The sequence below is a fragment of the Oncorhynchus kisutch genome, linkage group LG6 (genome assembly GCF_002021735.2).
Source record: "Oncorhynchus kisutch isolate 150728-3 linkage group LG6, Okis_V2, whole genome shotgun sequence".
In the NCBI taxonomy this organism is placed as follows: domain Eukaryota; kingdom Metazoa; phylum Chordata; class Actinopteri; order Salmoniformes; family Salmonidae; genus Oncorhynchus; species Oncorhynchus kisutch.
In genome coordinates this window covers 63,651,025-63,672,156 of record NC_034179.2, presented here as the reverse complement: position 1 = coordinate 63,672,156, position 21,132 = coordinate 63,651,025, and the positions used below count along the sequence as shown (strand labels likewise).

Genomic DNA, 21,132 nt, shown 5'->3' with positions numbered 1-21,132 from the left:
GCATGTTCCCTGAATGCCTGTCTTTTTTAGATTCCACCTGACTGTCTAGCTTTTATTTGATTGTTAGTTTTCAAAGAAGGTATAAAATATATATATATATATTTCAATATTTTTTATGCATGCTTTGTATCTGGGGTTAGTCGTTTAAGATGACACTAAAACCGTTTTTTCATCCCGAAAATGACCACTTCTTAGACGGCCTGCTTAAAAATGTTCTATACAGAAGAATCCTGTAGTTAGCTCAAATTACTGTAATTTCCTCCATATTAAAAGGACAGTTCGAGTTTTGGCAATGAAGCCATTTCTCTACTTCCCCAGTGATTTATGTGGACCTCCTGCAGTACCGCTGCAGACCCCAGTTGGAAAACCTCTGCTCTATTGTACTTGATTCAACAAAACTCGTACAGTATGGTACGTTACTCTACTGTAACGTACTGTACCATACTGTACAGTACTGTACTGTACTGTGATGTTCAAACTTGTGAAACGTAGCCTAAACATCTTTGATTCGTTCAAATTTGGATCCGGTCCGCATCGACCAAATATGCACTTGAGGGCGGAGCTCATTATGATAATACCCAGCATGCTCTGCAAGTATTTTTGACATTTACAATTTGGTCATTCAGCAGATGCTCTTACACAGAGCGATTTACAGTCAGTGCATTCAACTAAGGTAGATAAACAACAACATATGACAGTTATAGCAATTACAACAAAAATCTATAACATTACCGAGAAGTTTATTGAAGCTGAACTGGTCCGTTGGTTTATTCTTTTAGTTTTAACTTCTTTCAACATCTTTGTCACCAGTTTTAAAGCGTTTGAAAAAAGTAACATTAGTGCCTATGACAGATGGGAGCAATAATAAATATAATGTTGAAATCTCCAATTGGATCCTCTTTCCTAACCTGTTATGAAAAGTCAGATCTTAGGATAATTTGACAAAAGTTTGATAAATACCTTCTAGCCATGGCCATGCAGAAGAGGTATTTGTTCAGTTACTTGTCAATTTTTATTTGGACATTTTTGGAGTACATACCGGGAGTAAATTAAGATTTGCTTAGCGATCACTATTTGGTGATCAACGAACGTATTTTGACATTATATAGTTTGAGTTTGAATCTGAGCCATCTCTGGACTTTAGACGTCTCTTACACAGATAATACTGGTGAAGTCACAACTGTATTTTATTGTTGTGAATGATTACAGTTTATAACGTATAATTTTTTACTAAAATAGATAGCTATGAAATGGAATCAAATGCATAACGTTGAAGACACATGTTTGCGATGGAAGTAATTTGACGGCTTGTTTGGAAAGAAAGTAAAGTGAGAATCAAGGTTATAAAACACGTGTTCACAGCCAAACGCATAATATCTACCGCATACACCCTCCTCTATTTCTCGATTGGTCGAAACCACTTGCATACTGCCATTGTTCTATCCCATTGGTCCTGGGTTGTTGTCAATCACAGGTTTTGATAGCTCGAGTACAAAAGCGTCGATTTATTCAGGAGAAACAACCGAATGCTCTGTGATATTTTAGCCTTTATGTTGTTAACCATTGCTTTGAAAAAAATCATTTTAATTAAATGCACTTGATTTAGGATATTTGATGTCAAACAAATGTGATCAAATCGGCATCTCTCTTTCGACAGGAAGTAACCACACGACAGCAAAAAGGACATTACGTGTCCTTACGTGGTTGCGTACGCGGAAGCAGCTGTGTGAGAACGAGCCGATACAGAAAACTGGACCTGACACCGGACTAAAACAACTAGATTGAACTGCCTTACCAGAGACAATAATAACTAGGGGGAGGTGGAGGAAAGAGAGGGCCCGGAGAGAAAGGGACGAAAATTAACGGGGCTACGAAACAGGGGAATATGAAACAGGGGGATGTGGTTGCGGGGGACGGGAATCGGGGATCGGGGGACCTGCAAATGGCCCCCTCTATGAACAACCACAGCCAGCATGACAGCGCCGAGACTGACGACGAGAACGTTAGCTCGGTGTCAATGTACCGGCGCAGGCCCCGGCTATTCCACGGCACGGTTCTACCTTTTTTAGCCGTGCTGTACCCTGGCTGGTTGTACTTGTGGCTCGTAGTATACGGTACTTCCGAGTACCCAGAAGCAGGCCTACTAGCTCTCGCCGCCATCGGGATCGCTCACGTCCTCACAGCGCTCTCCGGTTATTGGTCCGTGCACGCGCACTGTTTGCTCACCTGCGCAAAGGTAAAGTGGATGGATCGTCTGCGGTTGTTTTGGAATTAGCTGTTGGAGATTGTGAACCAACACTGCCCAATTTAACTTTTGATCACTCTAGTCAGCATTATTTTATGCTCTACACAAGGACATTTTCAAATGATGTGTAATATATTTGTGTTTCTTGTTCAGAAAGTTTGGACCTGATTATATGGCTGTGTCTGTCAGAGTATATGAATTGCTCACATGCTGTGAATCGATGTGTATTAACAGGAGCCAGACCCACACAAGGCCACCCTGGCTAAGGTTATACCCACCCCCAACAATGGTTCTGCTGAGCTGGTACCACTGCAGAGAGACCGGGTAAGTTTTCCTTGTTCCCCTGTCTCACACCTTGTTTACTTAAACAATGGTTGTGTTCAATGGGGAGAAAACATTTGTAACTGTTGCAAAATGTTTTGCTACGGTGTGCCCTGCTGTACATGACTCAGGTACTGAGTCATACTGGTTACAACTTGTGGGAAATGCATGGTGTCAGAATGGTCCTCTCTTAACATCTCTATGCTAGTCAGTTACACTGCTTTTTGGATGGCATATTTTTTTTGTGTGTGTGTGTGTTTTAATTCATGTACTCACTCTCTATCGCTCTCTCTCCTGCTCTCTCTTCAGGATGAGAACGGCGAGGGAATCCTTTCCTTTGAGTTCCAGAAGATCTGCTACATCTTCGACAGTAAGGAGAGGAAGTGTTTCCTCCCCGTGTCGTTCCCCGTCCGACAGCCAATGGGCTTCTTCCAGGCCTGGCGAGGCTACCAGGAGGAGACAGACCTGCATGCCGCTGAGAAGCGCTATGGGACCAACCGCGCTGAGATGGTGGTGCCGGACTTCCTGGAGCTCTTCAGGGAGAGAGCCACCGCTCCCTTCTTTGTCTTCCAGGTGTGTGTGTGCGCATGCGTATTTGCGTGTTGTTTTGTCAGGTAGTAATGTGACACGTAGCAAAATCCCTCTCTAGTCTCTTTCTTCCCTTTTCTATATTGATCTCTTTAAGGGCATGTGGGGATAGAATTGACTCAATAGTTAATACCCTTTTCATACTATCTTGCTGACCTGAAACATACTGCACTAGCTCTGATATTTTCTTTTCACGTGGTCCTTTCCAATACCGTTCTAGCAACTATGGTGGATGGCCGATGCATCAACCAGGCCAGCACAGTACCGCTTGGCTCAACATTTGTACAGATGGATGCTCTCTCTCCCCCCTCCTCAGGTGTTCTGTGTGGGTCTGTGGTGTCTGGATGAGTACTGGTACTACAGCGTGTTCACTCTCTTCATGCTGGTGGCCTTCGAAGCCTCTCTGGTACAACAGCAGATGAGGAACATGTCTGAGATACGACGCATGGGGAACAAACCCTACATGATCCAGGTGAACTACTGTTTCTTTATCCAAATGATCATGTCGTTTTGATATTTGCTGATACGATACAAGCAAAGGCGCATGCTCTTCTTGCTCAAGTGCAGATCATCAAATTGTCACCGGAGCCTTGTTATTGTAGTATGAAGGCCCTGACTCCCACATCAGGCTCATTTACCCAGGGGTTCGCAGTTTTTTTTTGGTCTATGGCCCAATTTGATTATCAAAAATGTTCTGCAACCCCACCATGTGTAAAATAAAAAAATAAAAAGGTAATGTAATCAACAGCCAATCTTAACTTCAGTATCAGTATGGCAGTTCTTCAATCAGAAGGAAGTATGGTTTGAAGTGACTGAAATGCATCAGAAAGGTATTGGGAAGTTCAGAAAATCATCGGCTAATAATTGTGTATGATCTTCTGTGTCGAAAAGAACACCATCATATGATATTCTTTTCCCCGCAGTCTGATTTGGTGCCTGGTTCTGTCTACTCGATTCTAACAAATTATTCTTGTGTGCGTGGTAGAGGGAAACAGAAGACACATCCTTGTTCCTGAGAGTTTTAGCTGGCAGGAATAGGGTCATAATAAATAGCGTATAGCTTATGTCGTTCCAAAGTTAGAGCTACAATTGGTGTAAATAGAAAGGGGGATACCTAGTCAGTTGTACAACTGAAAGCATTCAACTGAAATGTGTCTTCCGCATTTAACCCAACCCCTCTGAATCCAAGAGATGCGCGGGGCTGCCTTAATCAACATCCACGTCATTGGCACCCGGGAAACAGTGAGTTAACTGCCTTGTTCAGGGGCGGAATGACAGATTTTTACCTTGTCAGCTCTGGGTTTCGATCCAGCAACCTTTCGGTTTCAACCTTTCGGTTACTGGCCCCACGCTCCTAACCCGCCAGGCTACCTTTCCACCCCTGTCGGAGTTTTGTGACCCCTAGTTTTGGAAATGCTGCATTAACCAAATGATCGATTTCATCTGGATTTATATAGATTTGTCCGTGTTGTGTTCAGTAGGGAACACTGTAAAAAAAATTGAAACGGAAAATCTTTGTGTGTTCTTATTATTGAACAAGTATAGCTAGTACCTCCCTGTTTTACTCGGTGTCAAAAAAGCTTTCTCCCTACTGAACAGGCCCCTGATATTTACACGTTTGTGCCCATGTTTCCCAACAGGTTTACCGCAACAGGAAGTGGAGGCCTGTGTCCAGTGATGAACTAGTCCCCGGGGACATTGTCTCAATAGGTAAGGTTCCTGTCTGTTAACCCTTCCCGTTCAGGAGTATTTTCTTCATCTAGAACCAGGCTCTTTCTCAAATCATCTTTCCTCAATTTCACGCATCTTATATCCTCGCCTCCTTTTTAAAATACATTGGAGAATAAGGGGAGGGACCTTGGACTTTGTCCTCGAATACTGTTGAGGAGAAGAGATAGAGCCCCAGCCAGTTTGACACAGTGCGTATATCTTTGTCTTCCCCCCCAGGATGCTCACCCCAGGAGAATTTAGTTCCGTATTTCCTCTGTCCACAGCCAGTCAAAATCAAATGAAGTTTTATTTTTCACATGCGTCTTAGACAACAGGTGTCGACTAAGAATCAAATTCTTACTTACAGGTCCATTTCCAACAATGCAGATAAAAATATATATATATATTATTATTTTTTGTTCTTTTAACCCTTTTTCTCCCCAATTTTGTGATTTCCAATTGGTAGTTAGTCTTGTCCCATCGCTGCAACTCCCCTACGGACTTGGGAGAGGCGAAGGTCGAGAGCCATGCGTTCTCCAAAAACACGACCCTGCCAAGCCGCTCTGCTTCTTTACACACTGCTTGTTTAACCTGGAAGCCAGGAGCACCAATTTGTCTGAGGAAACACCATCCAGCTGGCAACCGAAGCCAGCTCATGCGCAGCACGTGTTGCGGGCCATAAACTGTTCCTTCTCCCTTAATGCGACCTGACCTCGGCCCCCTTCCTCACTAAACCACATCTCTCCACCCTTTTCAGTGCCTTCCACATGTGATAGCCCTTCCTTTACTCAATACATTTCAAGCTTACAGATAACCATTAACTTCTGGTGTAGAAACTAGACTATGGCACTCCAATATTTCAATAGGATACCTGATAATGAACAATATTTCAAGTTTATAGGCAGAACTCATTAGAGGATTTTCATTTAAAAAATAAATTTTAGAAGAAGGCTGTAATGTAACAAAATGTGGAAAATGGAAAGCGGTCTGAACTTTCCGAATGTACTGTAAGTAGGGGTAAAGTGACTAGGCAACAAGATAGATAATAGACAGTAGTAGTAGCAGCAGCGTACACTACCGGTCAAACATTTTAGAACACCTACTCATTCAAGATTTTTCTTTTCTTTTTTACTATTTTCTACATTGTAGAATAATAGTGAAGACATCAAAATTATGAAATAACACATAGAATCATGTAGTAACCAAAAAAGTGTTAAACAAATCAAAATATATTTGAGATTCTTCAAATAGCCACCCTTTGCTTTGATGACAGCTTTGCACACTCTTGGCATTCTCTCAAACAGCTTCATGAGGTAGTCACCTGGAATGTATTTCAATTAACAGGTGTGTCTTGTTAGAAGTTCATTTGTGGAATGACTTTCCTTCTTAATGCTTTTGAGCCTATCAGTTGTGCTGTGACAAGGTAGAGAGGGCTATCTTCTGTATACCCCATTTGGTAAAAGACTAAGTCCATATGGTAAGAACAGCTCGAATAAGCAAAGAGAAACAACAGTCCATTATTACTTTATGACTTGAAGGTCAGTCAATACGGAACATTTCAAAAACTTTGAAAGTTTCTTCCAGTGCGGTCTCAAAAACCATCAAACGCTATGATGAAACTGGCTCTTTCGAGGACCGCCACAGGAAGATCCAGAATGACCTCTGCTGCAGAGGACACGTTCATTAGAGTCACCAGCCTCAGAAATTACAGCCCAAATAAATGCTTCACAGAGTTCAAGTAACAGACACATCTCAACATAAACTGTTCAGAGGAGACTGGGTGAGTAAGGCCTTCATGGTCGAATTGCTGCAATGAAAACACTACTAAAGGACACTAATAAGAAGAGACTTGCTTGGGCCAAGAAACACGGTGGAAATTTGTCCTTTTGTCTGGAGTCCAAATGTGAGATTTTTGGGTCCAACTGCCGTGTCTTTGTGAGACGTGGTGTGGGTGAACGGATGATTTCCGCTTGTGTATTTCCCACCATGAAGCATGGAGGAGGAGGTGTGATGGTCTAGGGGTGCTTTGCTGGTGACACTTGGGGATTTATTTAGAATTCAAGGCACACTTAACCAGCATGGCTAGTTGGCTACCACATTCTGCAGCGATACGTCATCCCATCTGGTTTGGGCTTAGTGGGACTATCATTTGTTTTTAATAAACAGGATAATGACCCAACATACCTCCAGGCTGTGTAAGGGATATTTTACCAAGAAGGAGAGTGATGGAGTGCTTCATCAGATGACCTGGCCTCCACAGTCCCCCGACCTCAACCAAATTGAGATGGTTTGGGATGAGTTGGACCGCAGAGTGAAGGAAAAGCAGCCAACAAGTGCTTAGCATTTGTGGGAACTCTTTCAAGACTGTTGGAAAAGCATTCCAGGTGAAGCTGGCTGAGAGAATGCCAAGAGTGTGCAAAGCTGTCATCAAGGCAAAGGGTGGCTACTTTGAAGAATCTCAAATATATTTTGATTTAACACTTTTTTGGTTACCACATGATCCCATGTGTGTTATTTCATAGTTGTTATGTCTTCACTATCTACATTGTAGAAAATTGTAAAAATAAAGAAAAACACTTGATTGAGTAATTGTTTAACTTTTGACCGGTAGTGTATGTGGTGAGTTTGAAAGTATGTGTGTTTGAGCATATGTCGTGTGTGTGTGTGGGGTTTAAGTATGTGGTGTGGTGAATGTGTGGGTAGAGTCCGTGCAAGAGAGTTGGTGCAAGAAAAGGGTCAATGCAGGTAGTCTGGCTAGCCATTTGATTAGCTGTCACATTCTTGTTCAGAAGTCATGGTTTGGGAGGTGAAGCTGTCCAGGGTCCTGTTATTTATAGACTTGGTGCATTGGTACCGCTTGCTGTGCGGTTGCAGAGAGAACAGTCTATGGCTTAAATCTTTGACAATTTTTTGGGCCTTCCTCTGACAACGCCTGGTATAGAGGTCCTGGTTGGCAGGGAGCTTGGCCCCAGTGATCTATTGGGACATACGCACTACCCTCTGTTGCGCCTTGCAGTCTGATGCCAAGCAGTTGCCATACCAATAAGTGATGCAACCAGTCAAGATGCTCTCGATCGTGCAGCTATCGAACTTTTTGAGGATCTGAGGGCCCATGCCAAATCTTTTCAGCCTTCTGAGGCATTGCCGTGCCCTCTTCACGACTGTGTTGGTGTGTTTGGACAATGATAGATCCTTAGTGATGTGGACAGAGAGGAACTCTCGACACGCTCTACTACAGCCTCATCGATGTGAATGGGGGCATGCTTGGCCCTCCGTTTCTGTAGTCCACTCCTTTTGTCTTACTGACATTTACTGAGAGATTGCTGTCCTGGCACCACACTACCAGGTCTCTAACCTCCCTGTAGTCTGTTTCATCATCGTCGGTGATCAAGCATACCACCCTTCGTGTCGTCAGCAAACTTAATGGGTGAACAGGCAGTACATAAGGGGACTAAGCATGCACCCCTGAGGGGCCCCCATGTTGAGGGTCAGCGTGGCAGATGTGTTGTCGCTTACCCTCACCACCTGGGGGCGGCCCGTCAGGAAGTGCAGGATCCAGTTGCAGAGGTAGGTGTAGTCCAGGGACCTTAGCTTAGTGATGAGCTTTGAGAATTCTATGGTGCTGAGCTCTGAGCTGTAGTCAATGAACAGCATTCTGACTTTGGTTTGGCACAGTATATATGTCTTTCTCTTCCCCCCCCCCCAGGCCGCTCGCCCCAGGAGAACTTGGTTCCATGTGACGTGCTGCTGCTGAGAGGGCGCTGCATCGTGGACGAGGCCATGCTGACGGGAGAGTCCGTTCCTCAGATGAAGGTCAGACAGACGGGAAGCCTGTGCTATACTAGACTAGATAACATCCATGCAAAATAATGCAGTCTATCTGGACAATATACAGTGCCTTCGGAAAGTATTCAGATCACTTGACCTTTTCTAAATTTTGTTGCGTTACAGCCTCATTCTAAAATTGAATATCCCATTTACATAAGTATTCAGACCCTTTACTCAGTACTTTGTTGAAGCACCTTTTGGCAGCTATTACAGCATCAAGTCTTCTTGGGTATGATTCTACAAGCTTGGCACACCTCTATTTGGGGATTTTCTCCCATTCTTCTCTGCTGATCCTCTCAAGCTCTGTCAGGATGAATGGGGAGCGTTGCTGCAATACTATTTTCAGGTCTCTCCAGAGATGTTTGATTGGGTTCAAGTCCGGGCTCTTGCTGAGCCACTCAATGACATCCAGAGACTTGTCCCGAAGCCACTCCTGTGTTGACTTGGCAGTGTGTATAGAATCGTTGTCCTGTTGGAAGGTGAACCTTCACCCCAGTCTGAGGTCCTGAGCGCTCTGGAGCAGGTTTTCATCAAGGATCTCTCTGTACTTTGCTCCGTTCATCTTTCCCTCGATCCTGACTAGTCTCCCAGTCCCTGCCGCTGAAAAACATCCCCACAGCATGATGCTGCCACCACCATGCTTCACCGTAGGGATGGTGCCAGGTTTCCTTCAGACGTGACGTTTCAGTTTCTCCCATCTCCATAGAGGATCTCTGGAGCTCTGTCAGAGTGACCATTGGGTTCTTGGTCACCTCCCTGACCAAGGCCATTCTACCCCGATTGCTCAGTTTGGCCGGGCGGCCAGCTATAGGACGAGTATTTGTGGTTCCAAACTTCTTCCATTTAATAATGATGGAGGCCACTGTGTTCTTGGGGACCTTCAATGCTGCAGAAATGTTTTGGTACCCTTCTCCAAATCGGTGCCTCGACACAATCATGTCTCTGATGTCTATGGACAATTCCTTCGACAACATGGCTTGGTTTTTGCTCTGACATGCACTGTCAACCGTGGGACCTTTTATATAGACAGGTGTGCGTGCCTTTCCAAATAATGTCCTATCAATTGACTCAAACTAAGTTGTAGAAACATCTCAATGATGATCACTGTAGATTGTCAACACAATGGGAATGTTACTATAGATCATTCACAAAGAGAAGCGCAGAATATCATAGATGCTTCACAAATGCATTTTATCAAAATCCTATGCTTAGAAATCATAGGCTCCATTAATCCTTAAAAGGAGTGTTTTAACTTGAAGTTCCACCATGTTGTGTGTTTAGGAGCCAGTGGAGGATCTGGACCCAGAGAGGGTACTGGACCTTCAGGGTGACGCCCGCCTCCACATAATCTCTGGTGGGACCAAGGTGGTGCAGCACAGCCCCCCGCTCCGTGCCACTGTAGGACTCAAACGTCAGTTCCTACCTACTATGCAGTGTATTATTCACTTGTCGTAAGGCAGAAATGTCCAGATCTTTTTTTCACTTTGAGATGAACAATTCTAATTGTATTGCGCTTTCAATCTAAATGTTGTTATCGCTTATCAATATTTAAAAAAAATCTAAATTTTAGATACATTTTGTCATCTCCTTCGGCCTCAGAATAGATGGATTGAATCTGCCCTCAGTGATTGTATCTATCTTGTCTTACTTAGAGCAAATCGTAATAGTTTGTTTTTCTTTTACATTTTTCTGCAGCTGTGGACAATGGCTGTGTGGCTTATGTGTTGAGAACCGGATTCTATACCTCTCAGGTGAGGGGCTGCTGCTCTTGACTACCGAACTTGTCCAATAAGAACCGCTTGTTTTCATTTTCTGTTGCAAAATGTTTTGCTACAGTGTTCACTAATGAATACAACCCTGGTGTTGTTGACCACGCCTGTCTACAGGGTAAACTGCTGAGGACCATCTTGTTTGGAGTGAAGAGGGTGACAGCCAACAACTTAGAAACATTCATCTTCATCCTCTTCCTCCTGGTGTTCGCCATCGCTGCTGCTGGATATGTGTGGGTGGAAGGTGAGTAATCCAGTGAACAACGCAATTCAATCAATCAATCAATCAAATGGATTTTATAAAGCACTTTTTACGTCAGCGGTTGTCCCAAAGTTCTTCACAGGTACCCAGTCTTAAAACCACATGGAACAAGCAATGCAGAGGCAGAAGTACAGTTGGTCCTACTTAGAACATTTCTCCATTATACAGTTTGTTTATATCTTAGCCAAGACAGAATTTAAGGTGATTTTTTTTTTAAACTCACCAAGACATGTATGAACAATTTGACAGTCTTGCCAAAGGACCTTATTCATAAAAATTAAAAACACACGACTTAAACACACATTCCTCCTTTATAAAACATAAGAAAACAAGTTGTCAAAATAGGCCCTGAGGTCAGTAGAGAGCAGCAGGTTTTTCCTGACCTAATGCAGTATAACTGTATATATTATTACTAATAATAACAATATATGACATTTAGCAGATGCTTTTCAGGCATGTGTGCAAACATTTTATAAATGAACAGGCTGCATAGCTTTCTCTGTGTGAGTAACTACTACTTATAGGTGTGTAACTGTCTCTGTGTGTTCTCTCCCCTGCAGGAACTAAGGACCCTAGCAGGAACCGGTATAAGTTGTTCCTGGAGTGTACTCTCATCCTGACCTCTGTGGTTCCACCTGAGCTTCCTATAGAATTGTCTCTGGCAGTCAACACATCCCTCATCGCTCTGGCCAAGCTCTGTGAGTCAACAGATTGTGTGTGTGTGTGTGTGTGTGTATGGGGGTTGGGGTGGTATGCGGTGGTATGTGTTGTGAAAGTGGTTCTGAAAGTGGAATAGTAATGTTTGTAGTACTTAATAATGTTAGTCCTCCTCGCTGTTCTGCTATTTGACTCACCCCTTTATTTCTTCTCCCTTTCATAGATGTGTTCTGCACTGAGCCCTTCAGGATCCCGTTTGCAGGCAAGGTGGAGGTGTGCTGCTTTGACAAGACGGGCACCTTGACCAGCGACCATCTGGTGGTGCGGGGGGTCGCTGGCCTCAGGTACACTCGCTTTAAAAATGTTCAGTATGATACATTTCTTTGTTGCAATTTTTTCCAAAGATTGACTGGACCTGATAATATTAAAACATTTTTAAAGGCTTCCTAACGGCGTCGTAATGCATCGTAGCGGTCTGGGTTAAGTAAAGTGTCTACCAATGCCCTTATGCGCTGGTGTCATACTGTGAATCTTGTCATATTGAGGAGTGACACGTAAAGAGCAACACACATGTTTTGAGCATTTATTTAATCATATAAAAATCTTTGGAAGAATATGAAGTAAATTTTTGCATTTGTTTAAAAACATTTTCTAAACTCCTCCAGAGAAGGGAAAGAAGTGACTCCCGTGTCAGAGATCCCAGTGGAAACGCATCGGGTGATTGCTACCTGTCACTCACTGGTTACCCTTGACGATGGACAGCTGGTAGGCGACCCTCTGGAGAAGGCCATGCTCACTGCTGCTGACTGGACCCTCACTAAAGGTTGTGTGTGTGTGTGTGTGTGTGTGTGTGTGTGTGTGTGTGTGTGTGTGTGTGTGTGTGTGTGTGTGTGTGTGTGCGTGCGCCCGCCCGTGTACCTCAGGATTTTTGCTCTCTTTGTACACCAGTAGAGAAAGTGTGTGTGTCTCTGTGTTTACATCATATCTACCCTTCTGTCCCTCTCTGTGTGGTGTAGATGAAAAGGTGTTTGCTCGTGGTATAAAGACCCCAGGCCTGAAGATCCACCAGCGATTCCATTTTGCCAGTGCTCTGAAGAGGATGTCCGTCCTCACCTCCTATGAGAAACTGGGCTCCGCTGACCTCTGCTATGTCTCCACTGTCAAAGGAGCTCCAGAGACACTCAGGGACATGGTTAATATCATAGAATGAAATAGAACCACTGACATTTGAATGTATAATTGAATATGTCTTTATGGTCAATGTAATTACATGTCTACTATAATACATGTCTACTGTACCACACTTCACGGACAAGTACACCGTCTCAGTGTTGAGTGAATACGCCATTGCTGCAGTCATTACCGTTGTTCTAGCCATTTGTTTGTTTCTGTAGTTCTCAGAGTGCCCAGACAGCTATGACCAGGTGCACAGGGAGATGTCCCGAGAAGGGGCCAGGGTTCTGGCCTTGGGCTACAGAGAGATCGGACACCTCAGCCACCAACAGGTAACTCTACCTGTCCTGTCCAACTCACCTACCTGTCCTATCTATCTCAGACTTTTTGCAGCCGGGGATCCCTTTCGTGATAGCAAATTTATCAGGGACCCCCTCATAATCAGATCACAACTCGTGAGATAAAATAAAATAAAAACTAGCATACAATGAGTTTTACTATGACTTTGGCAGTGCATGGCTGGACGAATCAAGTCTTGGGCCCCGGAAGACCCGCCTCTTGGCATCGGAGAGAACATTTCCTGCAGTTCTGCACATTTTGTCATGTGGCAGAGATAATTGTTGTTGTTGCAGCTTTAACACTAATATCCTGCAACTCGACACACTTTTTCCATGGGGCAGCGCATTTTTCCATGGGGCAGAGAGAGAACTTTGCTGTTTTAAAGCTTAAATGACAATGCACTTAAGAAAAAAGAAAGAAAAAAAACATTTTGGGGGATTAAAATAAATATTGAGTTGAGAAAAAGATAGTTGGTGGAGTACTGTGGATACCAGTATCTCTGTGAGCCTCCCAGGCCCATGTTGCCCAGGGTTAAGAACATACATTGTAGATGAATAATATTACATTGTACTGTATTACACACGCAATACCTATTCCACGGATCACTTGGTCAAAATGTGTTAAATATGTTGTTGTTGTTAGTAATATCATTTTTAAATCAAATAAACGTTTATTAGGTACACCACCCGGTTCACGAAAATGGGCCGTTATATAAAGCAGGCAGACGGGCATCGAGGCATTAGTTACTGTTTGATTGAACGTTAGAATTGGCAAAACCAGTGACCTGAGCAACTTTGAGCGTGGTTTGATAGGCGGTGCCAGATGCTCTGGATCCATTATCTACTTGTCCTGTCTAACTCATCTACTTGTCCTGTCTACACTCACCTATCTGTCGTGTCCTGCTCTGTGTGAGGGGATGAGTTTCCCCGAAAGCCTCGTAGTTAACGTGGCACGCTATTTCAATACTCTCAACAACCAAGCTGCACAGCCGAGAGAGCGGGTGAGGTACTTCTGGGTCTTCGAGATAAATAAAGTACCACGTTAGCTACAGGGCTTTCGTGAACCTCAGACAAGTGGCTAGATGAGAGTGGCTCTCTTTTACAGCAGGGGTTGGTTGTTTGTGTGACTGGGTGCCTTGTGGCCATCTGTACAGGTGCGGGAGGTGACTCGTGATGCTCTGGAGTGTGACCTGCAGTTTGCCGGCTTCATGGTCGTCTCGTGTCCCCTGAAGACTGACAGCAAGGCTGTCATCAAAGAGATCCAGGAGGCGTCGCATCACGTGAGGAGGCGGTCTCGGAATACACACGCACGCTCACACACATTCGCACAGACTCATTAGCAGGAAAAGACACACACCGATACTGATCAAGATTTGGTTCAGATTACAATTATCACAGTAATATCAGGCACATCCATGCACGCACTTACTCCGTAATGCGCGCACACACCACACACACACACACACACATAACCCTCCTCTCCTCCATCTCTCCTTCAGGTGGTGATGATAACAGGTGACAACCCTCTGACAGCGTGCCATGTGGCCAGAGAGCTCCACTTCATCCAGAAGGAACACACGCTTGTACTGCAGGCCAGACCCAACCAGGGTAGGGGCACATGAAGAGCCCATTTATGCTTGAACTGAAAACCGCCCTTTAGGTTTTTCCTCCAACCCTAATCTAGTGCACCTGATTCTAATAATTAGCTGGTTGATAAGCTGAATCCGGTTAGTTTACAACTGGGGTTGGAGCGAAAACAGACAGGACGGTAGCTCTCCACGAACATGGTTGGAGGGCTCTGTACTAGACTAATCTACAGACTAATGCATTGGTGATATAGCCATATGGTTGTTGTAAGGATGGGATCTATAGTGGACAGTGCATGTGTTGTAGACCTGGGTCAAATGCATATATATTATACTTGAGCTGCACTTGGTCTACTTTGCCCCAGTGCAATGGAATAAAATGCAAACCAAATCAAACGCACCTTAAGTACTTGAGACTATTTGACATAATAGGTATTTAATCCGGGTGTAGTATGTCGCTGTTTTAAGAATGCTCTATAATACGGTCACTTGTGACGTTGTTCCTTCCAGGTGAGTGGCAGTGGGAGTCTATAGACGGCAGTGTGTGTGTTCCGCTGCCCCCGCCGTCCGTCCCCTCGCTGGTCGATCAGTATGATCTGTGTGTGACGGGGGAGGGGCTAACCAGACTGACCAGTGACATGCGGTTGCTCCATGCCCTCCTGCCCCATGTCCAGGTGTTCGCACGGGTCAGCCCTAAACAGAAGGTCAGTCTTCTTGCCTCCTTGTAGACGTTAGCAGTGTCAGAAATGGCACCCTATTATTTTTCTAGTGCACTACTTTTGACAAAAATAGTGCACTATGGGCCCTGGTTCAAATGAATTAATTAATAACAAAAAATAGGCTACATTTACTCTGATTGTACAAAACATGATGAACACCTGCTCTTTCCATGACATAGACTGACCAGGTGAATCCAGGTGAAAGCTATGATCCCTTATTGATGTCACTTGTTCAATTCACTACAATCAGTTTAGAGGAAGGGGAGCAGACAGGTTAAAGAAGGATTTTTAAGTCTTAGGAAAATTGAGACATGGATTGCGTATGTGTGCCATTCAGAGGGTGAATGGGCAAGACAAAAGATTGAAGTGCATTGGAACGGGGTATGGTAGTAGGTGCCAGACACACTGGTTTGTGTCAAGAACTGCAACGCTGCTGGGTTTTTCACGCTCAACAGTTTCCTGTGTGTATCAAGAATGGTCCACCGCCCAAAGGACATCCAGCCAACTTGACACAACTTTGGGAAGCATTTGAGTCAACAGGGGCCAGCATCCCTGTGGAATGCTTTCGAGTCCATTCCCTGACAAATTGAAGCTTTTCCGAGTCCAACTCAATATTAGGCAGATGTTCTTCGTATTTTGTACACTCTGTGTACAACCAACACACTCAAGAACTGCCGGTACATTTTGAGGCTAGTTTTATGCTGTGTCGTTTTGTGCTAACTGTGTGTATTGTTATTGTGTTCCAGGAGTTTGTAATCACTAGTCTTAAAGGATTGGGCTATACAACATTGATGTGCGGAGACGGGACCAATGACGTCGGAGCACTCAAACACGCCCATATCGGTGAGGTCACTCGACATGTCACTCAAAGCTGTGCACAATATTCAGCAACGTTAACGCGCACACCTGTCTTAGTCCATGACACCTTCAATTCAACCTTTATTGTCTCAGTAGGCAAATGTATGCCATCCTCTTATCATAAACAATGTCACTATATGGGAATCATTTTGTGTCCATTCTCTCTCTCTCCCTCTCTCAACCTTCCCTCCACCTTTCCCCCCATCAGGTGTGGCTCTGTTGGCGAACGCCCCAGAGCGTATGCCTGAGAGGAGGAAGAGGGGCAGAGAGAAGGAGACCCCAGCAGCCGACTCCAGACCCTCCCTACCTCCGGTCACCAGCTCAGGGGTCAAACTGACCTCCAGGGCAGCCAGGCAGAGGGTCATGGCCCAGAGAGAGGAGCAGCTAGCCGCGCAGAAGGTGGGGTGTGTGTGTGTAGGGAGGGAGGTGTGTGTGTACGTGCGTGTTGTTAACCATTTGGTGTTTATTCTGTTGTAGGAGAGGATTAGTCAAGTCTTAAGGGAGCTGGAAGAAGATCAGATACAAGTAGTGAAACTGGGAGATGCCTCCATTGCTGCCCCCTTCACCTCCAAATTGTCCTCCATACAGTGCAGTGAGGAACACACACATAATCAACACACATTTTTTTACACCCGTACTGTATACAAACACAAATGAACACAAACGCTCGCTTTCTTTCACTCACTCACTCTCTCACTCACTGTCTCTCTCTCTCACTCACTGTCTCTCTCGCTCTCTCGCGCTCTCTCTCTCTCACTACATGATTATCATCTCATCATCTCTCCTCCCCAGTCTGCCACGTGATAAAGCAGGGCCGCTGTACGCTGGTGACCACACTACAGATGTTTAAGATCTTGGCGCTGAACGCCCTGGTGCTGGCCTACAGCCAGTCTGTTCTCTACCTGGAGGGCGTCAAGTTCAGTGACTTCCAGGCCACCCTACAGGGCCTGCTATTGGCCGGCTGCTTCCTCTTCATCTCCAGGTCAAAGGTGAGAGGTCACATGGAGGTAAAAATACAGTACTGCTATCCCTTGATAGCTTTTCCTCCTTCAGTTCCTTGTCCTCTCCTTCCTGCCTCCTTCTTCAAAACATCAGAGGGAAGCGTTACTTTTCCTTGAATCCTGTCCTCAGGTCCCGCAGACATTTTTTTAGGAGAAAAGAACATTAGAAATTGTGGAAAGAGTATTAAGAAAGAACCTGTGTACTACATGTATGACATGCATGTACTCTAGTTGTGATTGGTAGGAATCCATATTATTATGTAGCCCTAGTTTCAAGTTAAGCTTTAACTCAACTTAGGGGGTTTTACATTAAATTTGGTGCCCTGGTCCGTTTTCCTGGAGTGTTTGTGAGAATTCTACAACATCAGTTTTGCTTTCACCAGACGTGAAAATAACCGTTTTCAGGGTGTGATTAGCAAGACGCACATTCTACATGACGTTAGCGAGCTAGCTAGTTTACAACAGGCAAAACGTTCCACACGACTCCTGATACTCTGGTCCTGCAACTTGTACCCGCGAGAACGCAAGTCCAGGATACGTTTTAGCCGGGATTAATTTGTGTGTCATACGTGCTTTTATAGTGCGGCTCAGGGCACCAAACGCTCCAGGAATTGGATCATACAGGGGATATGTGAAAGCTCCCTTTTTAAGTTTTCATCCTAATTTCTCTTGTCCTGTCCAGCCCCTGAAGACTCTGTCTAAAGAGCGGCCCTTACCTAACATCTTCAACCTGTACACTGTTCTGACAGTGCTGCTGCAGTTTGCTGTTCACTTCTGTAGTCTGGTATACCTGTACAAAGGAGCACAGAGCAGAAGTCCTCCAAGGTACACATACATGCACACAAGCATACATGCACACAAGCACACACACACACACTATAGATACCTACAGACTTGTTGATACTGTATTTGCTCTCATCCAGTACTAACCGTACATGTTCACCTTACAATAATTGACATGGTCTTGTTTCCAACCTGTCCAAATATCCCCTCTCTTAATCTTCTGTCTGTTGTCCTTTTACCTTTTAGGGCGGAGAGGTTTGCGGACCTGTACAAAGAGTTTGAGCCCAGTCTCATCAACAGCACTGTGTACATAATGTCTATGGCCATGCAGATGGCTACCTTTGCCATTAACTACAAGGTACTGCTCTTCCTCCTCCATATCTTAGGTTTAATGAAGCCTTCATGATCCCTTTATAAGGCCTTTCTTTGCATATAAAATATTTGTGAGGCTTCTATGTAGGGCTTATGAAGGCTTCATTAAGCCTACATAAGGGATACCTAATTGAAAAGGTGGCTCATTTTCTATACAATGAATAGACTCTTCAGTACTTATCCTAGCCATCATTGAATAATACACGTGTATTCCACTAATACTGTGTATTTTTCTAGGGTCATCCTTTCATGGAGTCTCTGAGAGAGAACAAACCGCTGCTGTGGAGTATTGCCCTGTCAGGTCTGGCCATCGTGGGCCTTCTCTCAGGGTCCTCGCCTGAATTCAACGAGCAGTTTGCTCTTGTAGATATACCAACAGAGGTCAGCATATATTATACAGATGTCGGGCCTTAATCTGATCACTCTTTTTTGTCCCGGAAAAATGTACTGCTCATTAGGGAATTCAAATGAGCCTTGTGATTTATAGTAGTTATGTTCACTGAAAAGCCGCTGTTCTCTATTTCTCCTTGAGGGGGCGGTCAAGTTTTTCAGACCAGTGTGGCTATATTTGTCCATGTTCTGTCGGCTACCCGTTAGCCTATTCATTGTCACATATTGAAAGGTGTGAAAACCCATAATAGGCTACTGTTTGTTTCCCAGTCTATTGTTGCTTGCTAGGTCGGTGCATGTTCTATGAGTCAATTTAGCATACCTTGTATTACTTATAATCATTTTTATGTTGGACTTGTGCTCACAATCTAATTGTTATTTGTCCAATGATTTATTATTTCCTAAAGGTGGGGCAATCCCACACCTTTTGTATTTGTTTTGCTTTTATTGAAGCGAGAGAACATTGTTGGAAAGATTTGGGCGGTGGTCATAGAGAAGTGGGATGGATTTGAACCAATGCCAACTCTGGTATATATGTCCCGGGGTCAGTGGCTGTAGACGCTGGACCACACAGGCACTGAGGCCACCAATAATTGGTTCTGCCTATTTCTTGCCTTGAACATATAATAAAACAATTGATAAAAAATAAAATGATTATCCCTAACGAAAAATACATATACACCCTACAAATATGTCAATGTTTTATAATCAACATAAGAATCCACACGAGACGCGCTGTAGCCTACTTGAACTGGCACACAGTGGCCTTACAGTCCAAGGTACATTGTAGGTACGCTATTGCATTGTATAGAAACACCGCTTCCAGCTGCCCCCTGGCGGCGATTCTACATATTGCTTCAAACATTTAACTTCTCCTACAGGATTATTTTCCTCCTGCAATGAAACTGGTCAAATCAAGATCCAACATCTGTACTTTCACACACATTTTGTGTGATTGTTTTGATGTATTGCTTTATAACTTGTTATAAGCATGTCTGAATCTTTATAATGAATTAACTAAGTTTATAATTAAATGTTTTGAAGTTCTCCATTTAACTCCTTTTAAGTCCAGGACTAGGCTTAATCTGTGTCTGGGAAACCAGCGCAAAAGGACGTATAAATTATTATAACCTCTTATGTGTTTTCTGCCCTGCAGTTCAAGCTAGTCATCGCCCAGGTCCTGGTGGTTGACTTTGTCGCTGCCCTGCTGGTTGACCGCGTTCTGCAGTTCCTGCTGGGCAAAGGAACCCTGAGGCTGCCTTCCTGAATTGCCGTGCCAACAGCTGCCCCGAGCAACCCGCTGCCCTCGGCAACCAAACTGTAAAGGGAAAGGATTGAGGAGACTTGTGGAGGGAGGAAAAGATTGAAGGCTGATGTGACGCACAAGACAGCTGAGGGGATGGACTAGGCATGTCAGGCAGACTCGCAGTACTGCTGCACCACACCCCTAAATGTTACCCCATCTCTGCTCTGTCCCTCTGTTCCCCCTATTCACTAAAATTACATTTATTTTATGCTAGAGACAAACTTGGGCTCAAATGGTATTTTCTTCCTTTTGAATACTTTGGGCGTTGTGGTTTATCCTGCCAGGAGCTCCAGATAAGCAGGGTTTGCACTTTTGGGACTGTTCCGTTGCGCCAGGCAAGTTGAAACAAGTGCAGCTAAAGTATTTGAAAGAAAATAAATACTATTGGAACCCAGGTCTAGTTAGACTCCCCCTTCTCTTGCCTTCCCGTTCCCTCTCTCCATCCCTCCCTTTTCTCACTGAAGGCCAAGAAGACAGCAGTATTGTGTGGCATTAGAGATTGTGTGCCAGCCCATGTGAAACGTGCACACACACACACAACAGGGCGTTCTCCAAGAGAATTGCGAAGTGTTTGATTTTTTTCCCATTTTGTTTTCTCTTCTTCATTTTGTAAAAAGATAAAACTCTTACAGACTTCTAAAAGACCAACAAATACAAGTGGTGCTTTTTTTGTCAAGTGCTACTTTGTCATGTTCCATTTACCTATGCAGTGCACTGCCTACTATACCTACATAGGGGTTGAACATATATTTTTAAGGTGATGAGTGAGCTGCATACATTGTAACTGGAAGTCAAGTTGAGAGGGCACAAAAATAGTCTTCAGATCCTTTTTCTTGATGTTTGTGTTTGAGAGGACTTTAATTAAGTCCCGTGTGCCTCACTTGGTTGAGCATGGCACTTGCAATGCCAGGGTTGTGGGTTTGATTCCCATAAGGGACCAGTATGAAAATGTATGTGCTCACTACTGTAAGTCGCTCTGGATAAGAGTGTCTGCTAAATGACTAAAATGTTAATGTCTGGTGCACCCTGACTTATTACACTGGCAATCTATTGTAACAGATTATAGTCTAGTAGCTGAGATTACTACACTGGTAACAGAGGTGGGATGATATCATAATGACTGGTACGGGACATCCATAGACTTATATATACTGAACAAAAATATAAACGTCAAGTGTTGATCACATGTTTCATGAGCCGAAATAAAAGATCCCAGAAATGTTCCA

General features: G+C 44.1%; 1 protein-coding gene across 1 annotated transcript; it reads left to right on the top strand.

Annotated features, from left to right (window-relative positions):
• Positions 1-1,546: 1,546 nt before the first annotated feature.
• On the top strand, positions 1,547-21,130 carry atp13a1 (ATPase 13A1). The gene is made up of 25 exons (XM_020486240.2): positions 1,547-2,236; positions 2,480-2,569; positions 2,876-3,139; positions 3,471-3,626; positions 4,795-4,864; positions 8,571-8,677; positions 9,974-10,103; positions 10,388-10,443; positions 10,579-10,705; positions 11,284-11,421; positions 11,604-11,724; positions 12,046-12,203; positions 12,397-12,572; positions 12,775-12,885; positions 14,046-14,171; positions 14,391-14,499; positions 14,988-15,181; positions 15,943-16,039; positions 16,263-16,453; positions 16,532-16,646; positions 16,847-17,043; positions 17,738-17,880; positions 18,085-18,196; positions 18,448-18,591; positions 19,757-21,130. Exons 1-25 carry the CDS (start codon positions 1,886-1,888, stop codon positions 19,865-19,867), a joined length of 3,594 nt encoding a protein of 1,197 aa, XP_020341829.1. The 5' UTR covers positions 1,547-1,885; the 3' UTR covers positions 19,868-21,130.
• The last annotated feature ends 2 nt before the right edge of the window (positions 21,131-21,132 follow it).

Excerpts from the sequence above, each read along its gene's own strand:
- atp13a1 (XM_020486240.2), top strand. The coding sequence starts at position 1,886 with ATGAAACAGGGGGATGTGGTTGCGGGGGACGGGAATCGGGGATCGGGG. Across the intron at positions 10,104-10,387 it reads TGCCACTGTAGGACTCAAAC|CTGTGGACAATGGCTGTGTG; the intron begins GTCAGTTCCTAC and ends ATTTTTCTGCAG. Across the intron at positions 12,204-12,396 it reads TGACTGGACCCTCACTAAAG|ATGAAAAGGTGTTTGCTCGT; the intron begins GTTGTGTGTGTG and ends TGTGTGGTGTAG.